Source organism: Cloeon dipterum, chromosome 1 (assembly GCF_949628265.1).
Source record: "Cloeon dipterum chromosome 1, ieCloDipt1.1, whole genome shotgun sequence".
Lineage (NCBI taxonomy): Eukaryota > Metazoa > Arthropoda > Insecta > Ephemeroptera > Baetidae > Cloeon > Cloeon dipterum.
The window spans coordinates 22,382,721-22,398,132 of record NC_088786.1 but is presented as its reverse complement, the minus strand read 5'-3'; the positions used below and the strand labels follow the sequence as shown (position 1 = coordinate 22,398,132).

Sequence of the window (15,412 nt, the reverse complement as noted above, 5' to 3'; positions counted from 1 at the left end):
GAGAATCACGAACACTTATTTATATGTACTTGAGAATAAAAGACAAGCATACTTAAATTGTTCAAAAATACCTATAGGAATCATTTTATGTATATATGTATATTCCATTGTAGACTTGTAGAGTTGAAATTAACAATGCTGCATTAAACTCTTGGAAATTTCTTCGTCCAAAAACCACTAACTGCAACAGAAATCATCTCCAATATTCTTCCGTGTAGAAATAACAATACTTAACAATGAGTCACAGGCATTTTTAACAGGAAACTCCTTAAATGGGAGGCCTTCAATTTCCAAGAATGCTAGAGGAGCACCAATCAGATTATATGCAAATAATGCCCAAGAAGAGAATAAGTACAGCATGCGGATTCTGCAAAAGCGAATAAAATCATTTTAATGAGTTGACTGCCGTATTTGGCGACAGCACGGCGCCGACCCGCTCCCACAAAATACTCTGGTTGAAGTCTTTCGAGGGTGCGATAAATCGCGGCAGATGATCCTTGAAAACTCGTTCCTTTTGCCACCAGCGGCAGCAGACACCATAATTCTGCACGCTAGAGGGATTTATGGCTGAAAAAGGTCCGGGGCTGCTGCATGGGGATGTCCTTGCAGCGGCTCATCTGGCCGCGGCTGGGCCAGCGGTGAGAGTGTTCGGTGGGGGCGACAGGCTATAAGAGGAGCATCTTCATGCTGCAGAGATCACAAATTTGTGTACTGGTGCCTTACCTCCATCACTTTCATCTTCTGCAGAGGTGAGTGTGGCTGCCTGCCTGCTTTTGCTCTCTGCCTCCTTAGTGAACCGACTGAACTCAGCAGTGCTTACCGCCGCCTTTGGATTATTTTCAGTGGGAACCAGTAAATAGTGACATTTTACCATTTTCATTTTAATTTAATTTTTACTCTCTCTCTCTATTAAGTTAAATAATATCGATTAACCAATGGCAAAAATTCAAATTTAAAAGGAAAGGAACTGTTTGTATAAAAACCTATTTCTAGAGAGCAGTTTGTGATTAATTTCAAATGATTATAATTTCTTTAAAAAAAATCAAATAGTTTTTTAATTTGATTTTCCATTTGATTGTGACACAAGTAGTATCTGTAAAAACTATTTTTTTCAAATTAAACGTAGCAACATTTTTTGTGTCCCTGAAAGCTATGGTATTTAAGTAGAGTTAAACGGGGTGTTGAAAGGTGTCACTACGCAATTATCGCCTTCGTAGAATAAATATAAAAGCACTTTTTATATTTCCTTGCATGCTCAGTAATTGTCACCATGAAGCGGTGACGGGCATAAACGGCGATACTCGAAAAAAGAAAGTTGTGTAATCGACGCGTTACGACTCATCTCTCGGTGGATTACTCGTCGCTCGTGCGTCTCTTGCATAATGAACACACAAAGCGCGACGATTAATTACCAAGTGTCCAAAACTTTTTACTTCGATTTGTTTGCCAACGGAGTGATTTGACAGTGGGCAGACATGACGCCATTGCGATTTCACTCACGTTGCTTGAAATCTTGACTCCCCATTCAGACAGGTCAAATGCGTGCCTGCTTTTTGTTTCCAGGTCAACTACACTTTTATTAATTGTCCGCTCCTGTGTTTCAGAAAATGCGGCAACTTGTAGCTCTCTTGCTCATTGCAGGTAAGATTTATGATATTTTTATTGCTTGCCAAACTGCGTTTGAGAGAAAAGAAACGGTTGGAATTTCCCGCGTTGGTATTAGTACAGATTTTATTTGCCCCGACTCACATCCACTTTATTTGCAAATTTCGTGCACACGCATTTCCTCGTCGAATTTCACTTTCTGCTTTTCCTTCTCACGCATTTGGTCCAGTTTAAACCAAAGAATGGCTCGTTAGTTTTTTATGACGCTTTTTAATGTGATATTCCGCATTGCAGTGGTTGCGTACGTCTACACTGACAACACAGTGCTGCACAGGGTGAGTCCAGTTCTCAGACTGATCTTACGTCACAAATTTGCTCTTCGTAAATTGACTCTCAACTTTCGTTTTCGGCTTGCAGTCCAAAAGATGGGAGGAGTTCCCGAACGTGACCTTCACCTTCGACTGCTCCAACAGGGCGATTGGTTTCTATGCTGACGTGGAGCACCACTGCCACATCTTCCACATGTGCGACGAGGAGGGCCGCAGGATCCCCTACATCTGTGCCAACAACACTGGATTCAACCAGGAGTACAGGGTCTGCGACTGGAACTACAACTTCAACTGCGAGGATTCCGATAAGTGGTAAATAAACATTTTTTTCGCCTAGTTGAATTTTCATTTCTGTAATGCTTTTCTCGGGTATCAGCAATGGAAAGAGAGTGCTCGGTATTTAATTCACGCTTTTGGGTTTTGCTTTCAATTAAATTTTATTACACCTATAACCGCATGCATCCTTAAATTACGACCAGTCGTTTTTCCAGCAAGAAATGTGCATATTCAAGCCAATTGTTAAGCTCCAATTATCCTAGATACATATATCGATCCGTCGCCTCCTTTCAGCCGGCTAATTGCAAGTGTGGTTAATTATTGCCCCTCGTCGAGTTCCTTCCGGCAACTGGGTTCACACTGTGACTAAGTTTGACGCGTGCCGCCGCTATAACTGCACGCGTGAAATGATTTTCCTGCCGCGTGCAGGGGCAATTTAAAAGGCAGACAGGTGCCGCTTTATCTTATCATTCGTCATCTCGGCGAACGTGCGAGCCCGCTGCATAACGGACCTTTTCGATTTTCGTTTCTTCCACCTATCTGCACTTTCCTGATTTCATTTCATTAATTAACCTTTGTTGTATTCGCTCGTTTAATATATTTATCTGTTTCACATAATACCTTACAAAGCGATGACCGCGAAAAATACCATTGAATTCGTGGTTCCTTGCAATTGAGTTTAACGACACTTTGTATCTATTTTTTAACAATACTCACTTGGAATAAATTACGATAAATTGGGTTAGTTAGAACAAGACTGTGTTCATGGAAATACCACTTTTGAATGCATCTCAAGCTGAACTTGAGCCGCCTAATTCAAGTAGCGTTATGTCAATATTTGCCTGAACAAAGAGCTCGTCTCTTTTCATTGTCTTCGTCACCAGTGTGTTGACTTGGCGCCCTATATATGCGAAATAAGGTTTTATTTGTTCTCTTATCCACCTTTATTGTGTTCCAGGTACTACCTCAACGATCTGACTTACGTGACCGATCCTCCTAAGGAGAAGTCCAGGAGAAACTAAACAGCTAAACTCGCTCATCCACGTCCGCAATAGTCAGCTCGAGAGACGGAATTTTACGATTTCCAGTGCCGATTCATCGCACGCCCTGTAAATAATTCTTCGCAGTAGTTTTTTTTTTCACTTCGCTCACTCGCTGTAAATGGGTTTAAATTGTACGAAAAAAGGGTCTGAATGTTCTGAACTTGGGGCCAAAATCAAAGTCGTGTTCATTTTTCGCTTTTTGTACAATCCAGCATATTCAGTAATTGTAAGCATTTTATAAATGTATTTGAAGCAAATAAATATATCATGATCCAAGAGAAACCTGTGATATTATCATTGACTCGAGAGTGCATCCTTATTTCCAAGAGTTAGTAATCGGCCGCCTGATGCCAATTGTGCAAAAGCTGCAGGTGTTGACCCGAGGCAAATGGGTCAGCCTCCAAAGGTCACACCTATCTGACGAGGATGAGTTCGTGCAAGAATGTCTCTCTTTCTCACTCGCTCCCTGGAAAAAAACCTCATATGCCAACCCAGCACTTTTACTTTTTTTCGACCAGTCTGCCTTGTTTGATTATTTGTTGACATTTGGCCTTTGCGCTTAGGTAACGTGCCATTCATTAATATATTTACATAACAATGCCAACCAGTCTCTTCAAAATTTCTCACCAGTTGCATCTCATATGTGAAACGGCAGTGAAAATGATTATCTCTCAATCTAGCCGCCTAATGGATTTTTGCAGAATGTGGCCAAAACTGTTCATTGAATCAGAAATCTTTGCTCTGCAATTAAAGTTGCATCAGTTTTGACGAGTGTGTAATTAGAACCCACTTGCAGTGGCCCCGCGGAGAATCCATTTGTGATAACTTTTGTGACCGCAGGGCAAATATTTCTAAAGGGAGATTCCGTTACAAAATGGGCTGTTACATTAGGTCGCAACGGTGTGCAAAAATTGGTTTGAGCAGGAAAATGTTTATTGCTCCAAAAGATTGCATGTTTTGGACCACCGTTTGGTTTCTAATTGCGTGATTTAGAAAACTATAACGTTCTAGCTGATTTCTGCATTAAAATAATTAGTATTTAACAATTATTGGTGAAGATCCTCTTCACTTATCAAGTATTACAATGCAGTATTTTGTTAACAAAATTAATTATTTATCAATAGCTTTGTCAGCTTTGGTAGTTATGTATACTTTTATTTTCCTTTATGCTATTTATTTTATCATGAATAAAGCGATCAATGTGATCATAATCATAGCTAAATTAACCAGCGAAAACCACTTTATAAAAATGGAGCACGAACACATGGATGATAGTGACGAGAGTTAACGCATGTGTGAAACATATGGTTGGTACCCATATTGAAATAAATTGCAATGTTTCTTTTATAAGTATTTAATATTATAAAATTAAATTTTAACATTTCATATATTACGAATTAGATTTTTTAAATTTAAATCGTATCAATTTGTATTAACTGTTAAAATTTGATGCGCATACATTTTTTCCAAATTAACTTTTTTCTGTATAATTTTTATGCTAACTTCTTGCAACGCTGAAATTTTTTAGTACATTGTCTGACGGCTGCGCGCTTAGTCGTTCGAGCGCGTAGCTCTGTTTTGGTCATGAGAATGTCGGTGATTATTATATGGCTAGGAATTTGTCTTGGGAACGTGACAAGGACGCAAATTCATAGAAATGATTGGTTTGCTCTTTTATTGCCACGCTCCTGGCTATCTGCGCCATCTTGCAAAGTTCAGAGGTCATTGAAAGGAGATAAATTTTGTAGTTTAGGTTGAAACTGCTGAGTTGCAAAAATTAGTTTACTCTTAGCCCTTGAAAACTCACTTTTTACGCGCCAATTATGGTAAATTACTGGGAATATTGGAAAAGCTCTTTGAATTTGGCTCGCCAAATCTTGTAGGTGATAGCTATTAAATCTAATAAGGAAATTCAATGGAAATATATTTTATGCTAATGGATTGGATTAGAAGGGAGCTAATGCATGTGAAGGAAACAACTATTAAATATTATAAAAATTTCACAGCATATAAGAAGAATTTTGTATCGAGTCTTTAAAAGCGAGATTCTTCGTTGAATTCTAAATCTCCCATTAGTTTGCAGGTGCGGAGCCGGTGACAAAATTATCTTGTTGAAAGCTGACGATTACGCCTCAAGTGGCAAAGGGAAATTACAAAACGCGTGTCGTGATTGATGGCTAACTCGAAGCATTTGGCAGGCGGCTACTTTTTACCTCTTAACCATCAAGTCGTTAAAATAGCTGTATGCGCGTTGTACGAGTTCACCTCTTCCTGCGTGTTTGCATAACGCACTTTCATTGTTTTGCGGCGAATTGTGGGTCGACCAGCAAACCACATCTTTTTGCACTCGAACCGTTTACGACCGTTCTTGGAAGGCCCAAAGGGCAGGAGTCGTCTGGTTTGCTGAAAAAGTTTCAAGTTGCAATACGTGACGATAATTTGCGGCTGCGAACAGCCATCTGCGGTGCGACTGTAAGAGCAGTTAAACAGCTGGAGGGGTTTTGCTAAAGTGCAGCATCTGGCGCGTGCTGCCATGTTTATTGCATTTTTTGAAAAACATATTTTATTGCTATTCAAAATAGTCAACTGTAAAATAGAGAGCCGCCGCACATTAATCAACTGCATATTTTGAAAGAACGTTTAGAAGGAAAGTCTATAAATTAGTCAGAATCCCGTTCCCTTATTTTTAGTTCAAATTTATGGAGCAGGTGTGTTGAAATAGGAACTGTCATTCAAATGGCTATTATTTTTTATTCAAAATTCTTTACTGCTGTCCACCACCATTTAAACGTTATCTTGGAAAATCATAGAAAAGAAGAAATATTGTGTCATTTGTCAATTCAAAGCATTCCCAGGCGTGGACGCTGAGTTTCTCTCACGTGCAAAATATTCATTCAAACACCGCTACACATCCTTTTGCTCCGTGTAAGTGCATCAGAATCCACCGGCCAAAGCACGCCTACGAGTTTTTTTGAATTCAAGCTAGACGTTTCGCTCTCGCTAACTGTATTCTGCGTTACGAGATCATATCCTGGCAGCCAGGGTGCAGGAATCCATCACGGCGCGGATGCTTATCAAGTGCTGTTACTCAATACACACACGTGTCCGGCAAAAGGCGGTGCATAATATCAGATTGCCGCGGCCGTGAATAATGCTGGCAAAAGTAATGGGAGAGATAATGGCCCTCGTTTAGAGCCTAAGACGTAATCTGTCTAGTACGAGTGCAACGGCGCTGGCCGAAACTGGAACATTCGGGCACTGGTCCACGCTGCACCAGAGATGGGAGCTGCTAGTCGGACTGTGTTATTTCCGCCACGGTCTGATTCGTTGCGTTGAATGGTCCTCGAGCCAGCGTGACCAGCGTTGTGGCTCTTATTCTTTTGCTCGGCGATTGTGATTGTTGGATCTTTTATAGAAAAACGCATTGTAAAAAATATCTTAATATTGAAGATATATATTTAATATTACTTCTGACTTGTCTTACATATTGATGTATTTGTATATTGTATATAAGTGAGAATAAACATTTATAATAATAATAATAATTTAATTGACAATGAGATACATACTATAGCCACCATTTTTATCACTTCAAATTAGTATGACATATTAGCAGCTTGAAAATAAGTTTTTTTTTTAGTTCCATGTTAATTAATTGATTGAAATGAAATGGATATTATAACAATTAGTTTTAACATATTTAAGGCGTTTTTTAATTAGGCATACAAATGATTTTGAAGAGTTGTCTGTGCCAAGGTATGACCTGCTTGAATAACAAACAAAATATCTCTTCTTTATTGAATCTTATTTATTCTTAAATGATGAGTCATCGTACATAGCGGTTTCGTATCGAAATTCAATGGCGCACAATTATTATGAAAAATTGCTGGCGAAATGCAACTCACTGGTGTGGTCCATTGGCAGGAGACTACCGCAAGAAAATGCAAATTCTGACACAAATACTCCAAATTTGGACACCGTCCAAAGTGACTAGAGGCAGGTGACATTTAAAAAATTGAAAGGCTGTGGGTGACATTTAAAATAATGCACATTTCGCAAACTGCACCGTAATGAGGATGGCGCATCATCAAATATTTGGCACACTGTGTGCAATCTAGTCTAATATACTAACTGTACTTGTTTGTTATTTTATATCAAGGGTCATTAATGCATATTTCGACAGACCTATTCATGAAAGATAATAAAATAGCTTCCTTTGCCAACAACAGGTGCTCAGCGGCGTCTCCTTTTTCAGCGGCCACTCGATTCCACGCACACACAACCATTTGCACCGTGTCTCTAATTTCCTCGCTCGAAACAAAGGCCGCTGGTTTTTTAATCAGCTCCCTAATTTATTAGTCATGAAGGTCTATAGGTTTCCGCATGGACTAAGTGGGTCGCATGGAGATAAAATTGGTGAAAACGAATCACCTCGTGTATTTAAATTTGTAGCACTGCATGGTTATCGTTAGTGCGTGCTAGATATACAGTAAAAACTCCACGCCACCGAAAATGAATCTGTGTTGGCGGTACCCTCATCTCGTCTTAAATTCTCAGCTCCATTAAAGAGGCGACCAAACAATGACTTTCGAAATACTTGTTACTGGCGCTATGTTTGAAAAATTTAATCCGTAGTTGTTCTTCTCTAGGATCGTTTCACAGTCACATTGCTACAATAGGGAAAGAGCTTTCCATAATAATACAGCGTTGATTTTTATTCAATATGCTACGGCAACTCATGCCTATAACAAGCAAATTGTATAAATTACATAAATAAATCAATAATACGCACAAAATCCTGAATGAAATCATTATTAATATGCATATATGCATTAGTTGATTTAGACTGAACCCAAGCGGAAATAAAAAACAAATTATATTAATTGAAACTCAAGATGAATATCTTAGGAGAGATCGATTTCTAAAAGTAAATAATTCCATCTCTCTTTCTCAAAGTGGAATGAGCTGCTGCTAATTCACAGTCAAATCACAATCACGAGCAATTTCATTTGGCACCCAGCAGTGCAGGTTAGTGGGTTAGACGCGAGTGAATAATGCACCTGCGGCATGTATGTGTACAGAATCGACCGGCACCAATTTCCGACGCACGAGCTCGATTGTTGCCTGACCACCAAAGCTCTCAGACCTTCTGATCAGTTGGAATAATGATGGGTATATAGGAGCAGAAAAATTGAGATTTTACGCTACTTTTTGCGCCTTCACAGTGTTTGTATCTCATTTCTGCGCGGAAAAAAGGAACGAGAACCGTTAAAGCCGGTCAACAGCGGCCAAGCAGTTTGGCTGGTGGACAACACGACAGATGCTTCGAAATTTACAGCACGAGCTGTACATACACCCATGCACTTTCGTAGAGGAATGCCCAGCGGCTTTTAGAAGAGTTCAATTTGAGCTGTTTTTAAGCCGGGGAAAAAATCGAGAGTCAAAGGTCGTACATGAACATCGGGGAGGAACGGTTCTTCTATTAATTAATTTTACTCTCAGTGACGACTACAAGTTTGAGTCATACTCAAATAATCGTCCTTTTTATTAAGCTGCCATCCAAACAGCTATACAATCTTTGTAGAAGGAATATTGAAGCTACTTATTAAAATTGATGAAACTATAATTTGTCCTGGTCCCGGCAAAATTGCGCAACGTTCAACAAACACCCAAATTTTCATTGTCGAATTGATTGTTGACCTTTTCTTGCAACAAGGAAATTCGCGTTTGGTTGTTGAAAGTTACGCAATTTTGCCGGGGCCAGGACGAATTATAAGTTTTTAAAATGAATTAAATAACCCATTTTTGTAGAACATTTTCACAAACTTTGTTTTTCATATAAATAGACAAAACTAAAATGATATCGATGGTTTCTTCAATTTTAGGGATGCAAAGTGGGTGAATACGAATCCTGTACATATAGCAATTCACTGTACCTATACTGATTGAATTCTTTGATTTTAAACAAATTGCACAAAATGATAAGCAGATTTTTTGTTGTTATAGCTGCGATTAGCACCAGCCAATGATTGAATTGGCTGGACTTGAAATAATTCAAAGCATTATACATTATAAATTACAATATAAGCATTTCATGTGTGTTTGATAAATGGTTTAAATTTGCGAAACACCTATATTCACATTAAGTGATACATCGCTTTTAAAATTGCTTACAATCCAAGCATAAATTTCACTTAACCATGTGATAAAATGTTTAGGAGAAATAAAATAGAATGAGAAAATTGAGAGAGACGGTAAGGAGCCGTACCCTAAAATTAATTTATCAGAATATGAGAGGCCACAAGCTGGGAAACCTGAGAACTACCTAACAATAAAGAAGATTACAGAGGTACCGCCAATTCAAGAAGCACTGCCAGATAAATAAAGGAAGGAAACAACAAACGAGCGGCAATAATTAGTTTTGGGCGAGTCCACGAGGCGTGGTTTATCGTGTCAGTAATGCTCCTTCTTGCTGTAACCTTTGATGCGCCGAAACCGCTTCGCAGGAAACGCTATTTTCGCGCAAGAAAGAAAGTAAATCCGCCGGCTGGATGCAGGCAAGAGCGGTGATAATTACGTAAGGAAGAAGACGACCTGATGCGCAAGAGCAAAGAAAGGGTTACTGTGCTAGCTACATTACTGTAAACGCAGCCTCCGACTTGGATCGAGACTGCGTGAACAGTGGTGACGTCGCTGACCCTGACCGCAGTTGTTGGATTCCCTCTGCAGTTTGCATATGAGGAGAGCACTTACTGTTTTCAGCTGCCTCTGCCTGCTGAATATGAAATTTCATTTATCGGCGCAATCAACACACGTGCTGTACATAAAAATATGAGCGTAATTGGAAAAATTACTTGTAAACTAGATCTTCTGCTTTTAAATGGTTTATAATTTGCGGAATTAATTATGCGTGCTTGGAATAATTACATGTAATTGTCTAGAATAATAAGGAAAATTGAATGCGCCAGATTTCGTCTTATTTACGCAAGCGTCTAGAGCCAATAAAACAAGTTTGAAATTTTGAATCTCTCAACGTTCAAGGTTGGTATTAGGCTCTTTTATAGATCTCAAAATGATGGTAGCATGTGGTGTGGGGTTCAATCAGTTAGTTCCATCGAGATAAAACGAAAATCTACATTCAATTGTTAGTAAAGGGTCAATTTAATTACATATATAATGTCTTTAAAGAGAGAAGATTAGTAAATAATTTATTTTATTTTTGTTTGTTTAAAACGCTTAATCAATTGAATAATTAACTAAGTTTAAAAATTTAGTAAAATGGAATTTATTAAATATTAAAACTAAAACCTATTTAATGTATGAAGTGAAAATATTATTATAAAATTGATTAAATACATATTTTTTAAACTTTTATAATAAGTTCAATAATTATGTTATTATTGCAATGAACAAAGAAAACAGAGTGGGTGGCCGGAACAATAGGCGGCACCTCTTGCACCCTGCTCCCCGGCATCGAGTGCCGGTCCCAAAATGGAAAAGCACGGAGCTTGCGGTAGGAGCAGGAAAGTGCTATATAAACATTTGGCGTGGCGGTAGCCTTGCAAGTGCACTAGAGGAAGCAGCTAGGCGTGTACCTGTGCGAGTTAAATATCCAGCTTTGCGAGCGCGACGCGTGCCCCACATTTGGTATCACCGAAGCGGCGGTCAACAGCACCGGCGCTCAGTCAGTCAGTCAGTGAGTACCCACAGAGGCAGTCCCGCAGCAACATGCTCCGCGCCCTGGCAGTGATTCTCGCCGCGGCCACGTGCGTCTTGGCACACGACGTGCAGCCCCCGTGCGCCGACCTGCTCACCTGTGCCGCCGTCGGCGTCGACCAAGGCCTGCAGCGCATGCAGAAAAGCTCCTTTTTCCCTTTGCTCGGCAAAAGGGTGTATTTGGAAAGGAGGGAGGACGCGACGCAGCTACCCGACCTGACCCAGGGCAACATCTTCCAGAGGGCCGGCCGCCTGCTCGAGACGCACGATGTCAAGGCACCCATCACCAACAGCCTGTCTGTCAAGCTGTTCAAGACGCCGCAGGGACCTTTTGACATTTCGCTGGACGTTGGCTCGCAGGAGACAGTTCAGGGTAATGATTTACAATATTTTTCATTTTTGGAAGGTTGCCTCTTTGGTTATTATATATGAAGCAATTTACGAGGAGAGGTGATTTTCAATTAGTATAGCTCTCGACGCTGAGGACACTTGTTGCCGGCATTATTTTTTGTCTTAATGTTAAGGTCGAGTTCTTGACAGTATACCATCATTCCTTTTTAGTCCGTTTAACAACATATAATTACGAATGTCATCGTTTTTTTTTTGTTAACTGTGATTCAGAAAGGGAAATATCATCATCATTTCCTTCGACCAGAAAATAGACATGTTGGAAAATTGCGGTATTAATGCCCACGCCTGGTGACATCGCAGAACTGTTAATAATAAAAAATATCCTTCTGATAGAAAAAGATTTAAAAGTATCTACAGTGCGAAAAATGGAAGCGATTTAAGTCGAATCAAGTGCTAGAACAAAATTTTATTTCCTAAAATACTCTTTTGTAAATTATGCTGGTTTTCCTAGTTTAAATGTAGAAAAACACTTAAATGCCGGTTTTACGATGTCCAAGTGTTTTATAAAGCTAAGATTTTTGCATTGAATTTCCGCATCCACGTATAGGAATGATCAGTACTTTTTAAAGAGCGCCACTCCTTGCCTAAATTTTGGCCCTCAACATGCCGACAATCTCTTCTTTCGGTTATTCCGGGACTGGCTTAACAATCACTGATCTGATAATAGTATATATACCAAGTTCACGATCCCCGACCGTAACTAACAGCGAGACGCTGAATGGGAGAGTAAGCGGTATAATCAGAAAAAATAACAACACAATCATGCTTTGCTCCGCTAATAGCACATTCCCTTCACACTTTGATTCCACTCGTCTGCTCACACTAGTGACACAGATTCGCTGAGTCCAAGACAGCGCAATTCACCCACGATGAATAATGCATCCGAAACCTTTTAACAGCCGTTGTTCAATTTTTGCAGATTTGATTTACGGATAGCGAAATTCCATTTCTGTTTGCAGTCAACTTCGCACCTCTTTGGCAAGCCCAGCACGCGCGCACCTTCCTTTGTTAATTTTAACACTTTTCACAAAGTAGTTTCCCAGGTCACAAAAGTCCAATAAACCTTTAGACCACTCGTATAATATCTGCATCGAGTTATAAAATTTGATCTGAAACGTAAAAATCACGCATGGATGCATCCGAATAGAATATCACTATAAAAGAAATAAATTCCACGCCTGATTTAATTGTTGGGACGCTAGTTTAGTAAAACATAATAAAACCTTTCTTTTATCTCATCTTTTAAGCGGAATTTGCCATTGCATAATTGCACGCCAAAGAAACAGTTAACGGCAAAATTTTGGTAGCCAAGCGCGTTTCCACTTCGTTGAGAGCGCGCCATTAAATCCACACATGGATAGGGATAAACCGGTCAGTCCGCGTGCTGCCGATCAATTTCCATTTCCAAATGTGCAGATGCAGAGCATTCAAATATTTTAGCTATCTCCCTTATCCCGTTACCCTAAATGTTTTGGTTGACTTCTTCGTCAAATAAACGTATTTTACAAGCCGTGCGGTTTCTCACCGTTAATTAAAACATAATTTGTCGATTTACTTATGGATTCACTTTATTTCTTAAGTTTGGCTAGAGAATTTGTTTTATGAATAACGATATTAATTTTCCTGCAAATAGAAATGCTGCAAGAAGTATTTTTTTAATCTGGAATTCAAACTTTGTATAATTTCTTTGATGATGATTTGACAAATAATGCTGAGAAAACTAAATTAACGCAAATTTTTTTTTAAAAGCATTCAGTACTTTGCCAATATTTTAATAATATGGAATTATTTGCAGTATTTTACAATGTGTATTTCTTATGTCAAAAAGTTTCCCATGCTATTTTAACTCTTTAAGTAACAATTGATGTTTAATATTTATTTTAAAATTGATTATTAAAAATTGACATTGGGAGTTCTCGTTTCCTGAGTTTTCAATAGCTTGAAGTTTACTTTTGAAATTTTTTAGAAATCATATACTTTATTACTGCAACGCTTTGCTACCGTTTTATATGCATCTAATTATTTGAGCTCAAAATGGTTTGATAATTGATTAAACGTATTTTATACGTCTACTATACTTCATTGCAGTGGCATGAGTATTAATAGGATAAACCTTTCTGGGAAATATAGACATGCAAAGGAAAAGGACAGGATTTTTTCTGATTGCAATCGATTTTAAAACGTTGAGCAATCCAACTAATACGAAATGTCAATTGCAGGTCGCACCTTCTTCAAGAGACGGCTGCAGATGGCCCTGCTGCCCATCATGTACAAGCTGGGCGTGATGACAACCCTTCTAGGCGTGCTGGTGGTGATGGTGGCCAAGGGACTGGCCATCGGCGTCATCCTGCTCATCCTGGCCGTGGCGAGCGCCGTCAAGCACAAGGCATACTGGGGCGGCGGCTTCGAGGGCCACGCGAGCGGCTTCAGCGCACCCAGCGGCTTCGCCACCGCACCCCAACCCCCTGTGCACGTGCACCTGCACGGCCTGAACAAGGAGACATTGGGCCACGCCAGCGCCGACTACCACTCGTCGCCGTACAGCCGCAGCAGCTACGTCGGCGCCACCGCCGCCGCCAACGAGCAGTACCTCAGCCCCTACAACAGGGCTGCTCATTTGGGCCAAACCGCGCAAGCCGCTCAAACTTATTAAACTAGCTGGACTTTATTTTTAATGTGTGGATATACCAGTCAATTTTAATGTGTAAAGCAACCCACGTCTCTGGAGAAATGGCGAACCTCATATTGGAAATCCCTCAGTTGCTTTTAAGACCAGTTTTTCGGACACTGTGAGGTTCGCCAATATCTCCAAACCAGGAAATAGTCAATCAAGTGCTATATATGTGCATGCCGAAAATTGCGTGTGTCATACTAATGTAAGCGGCACGTATTTATTTATTTTTAATTTATTGGAAAGAGTATGGTGTTCTCAACGTGACTCACGTTATTGTTAAGGCTATTTTTATTGTTATGATATTGGTTAAATTATTTGTAGTAATGGCAAATGCTTACTTAATAAGATGAATTTGTTACATATCAACCCAAGCGATAATCATTACTCAATTATTATACATTCCAAAGTTAATTCGCACACTAGAGGTTATTGGTTGTAATGTGCTTTAACTGATGTTACAGATTTTTTTAACCTCTTGTTGACTTTGCAGTTCTGTGCAGTTACCCGTATCTCAGCATTGAAGAAAATTTCAGCAACTGATGCAATGAAATAGCAGTTTTTAATTACTTTCTCATGATCCAAAGATTAATTTTTACATGCAATGCAAGTTTATCTCGACTGGAGAAGACAATAAATATTTCTAGTATTTGTTGATGACATCTGGCATTTTTTACTATCCACTCAACCCCTTATTTTTGCACCAGATCGTTCATTGAGTGTGCACAATTGTATTTTATTGTTAGCATTATAAAAGCAATTCCCTAATCAATGTTCTTGTTTTCCCGCTTATGTTCTGTCATATTGTATTAGTGAGCATTCAGCCAAAGCTATTGTTGGGGATCTATATGTTCTTTCAAACTAAATATTAGGATTTTATATGGGGAATTAATAAAAACAAAAGACTTTTATTATTTGTAGCCAAACGAGACCGACTCATAAAATATGGCGCAAATTGGATGTTAAAAAATTCTTAAATCAACGATAATGCAACAAACCTCGAATGAAAAACAATAATTATAGGGCTCTATGTGTGGGAGTGTTTTCGTATTCTTATACATATAGCTATTATAACGAGAACACACATAAAATGCAAAAATTTAAATTAAAAAAGTCACCATATTCTCTTGTATACGATTTAACACACCAGCTCAAATTGTTACTAAGGTATATGTATAAATGTAGTCTCGAGTTAGTCTTTGATGTAAATGAGATGTTTATTAATTCCAACGTACAAACATTTTCCTTGTATATTGTATGTTATTTATTAAAAATAGAATTAAATTAAATTACTTTTTGAAACAGCTAAAAATACAAAGTATGGAATTATTTAGATTAGAGGATTATCGAAAAGGGGAATT

General features: G+C 38.9%; 2 protein-coding genes across 3 annotated transcripts; both read left to right on the top strand.

Annotated features, from left to right (window-relative positions):
• The first annotated feature begins 600 nt into the window (after positions 1–600).
• LOC135948282 (U-scoloptoxin(01)-Er1a-like) lies at positions 601–3,535 on the top strand. Of its 2 annotated transcripts, none has more exons than XM_065497489.1 (5): positions 601–749; positions 1,605–1,641; positions 1,900–1,940; positions 2,023–2,246; positions 3,169–3,535. In XM_065497489.1, exons 2-5 carry the CDS (start codon positions 1,608–1,610, stop codon positions 3,230–3,232), a joined length of 363 nt encoding a protein of 120 aa, XP_065353561.1. In that variant the 5' UTR covers positions 601–749; positions 1,605–1,607; the 3' UTR covers positions 3,233–3,535. The 2 variants fall into 2 exon arrangements, with proteins under 2 accessions (XP_065353561.1, XP_065353562.1); XM_065497490.1 differs by lacking the exon at positions 601–749 and adding an exon at positions 771–852.
• A 7,272-nt stretch (positions 3,536–10,807) lies between these two features.
• apn (apnoia) lies at positions 10,808–14,711 on the top strand. The gene is made up of 2 exons (XM_065497515.1): positions 10,808–11,342; positions 13,600–14,711. Exons 1-2 carry the CDS (start codon positions 10,982–10,984, stop codon positions 14,031–14,033), a joined length of 795 nt encoding a protein of 264 aa, XP_065353587.1. The 5' UTR covers positions 10,808–10,981; the 3' UTR covers positions 14,034–14,711.
• Positions 14,712–15,412: the final 701 nt, after the last annotated feature.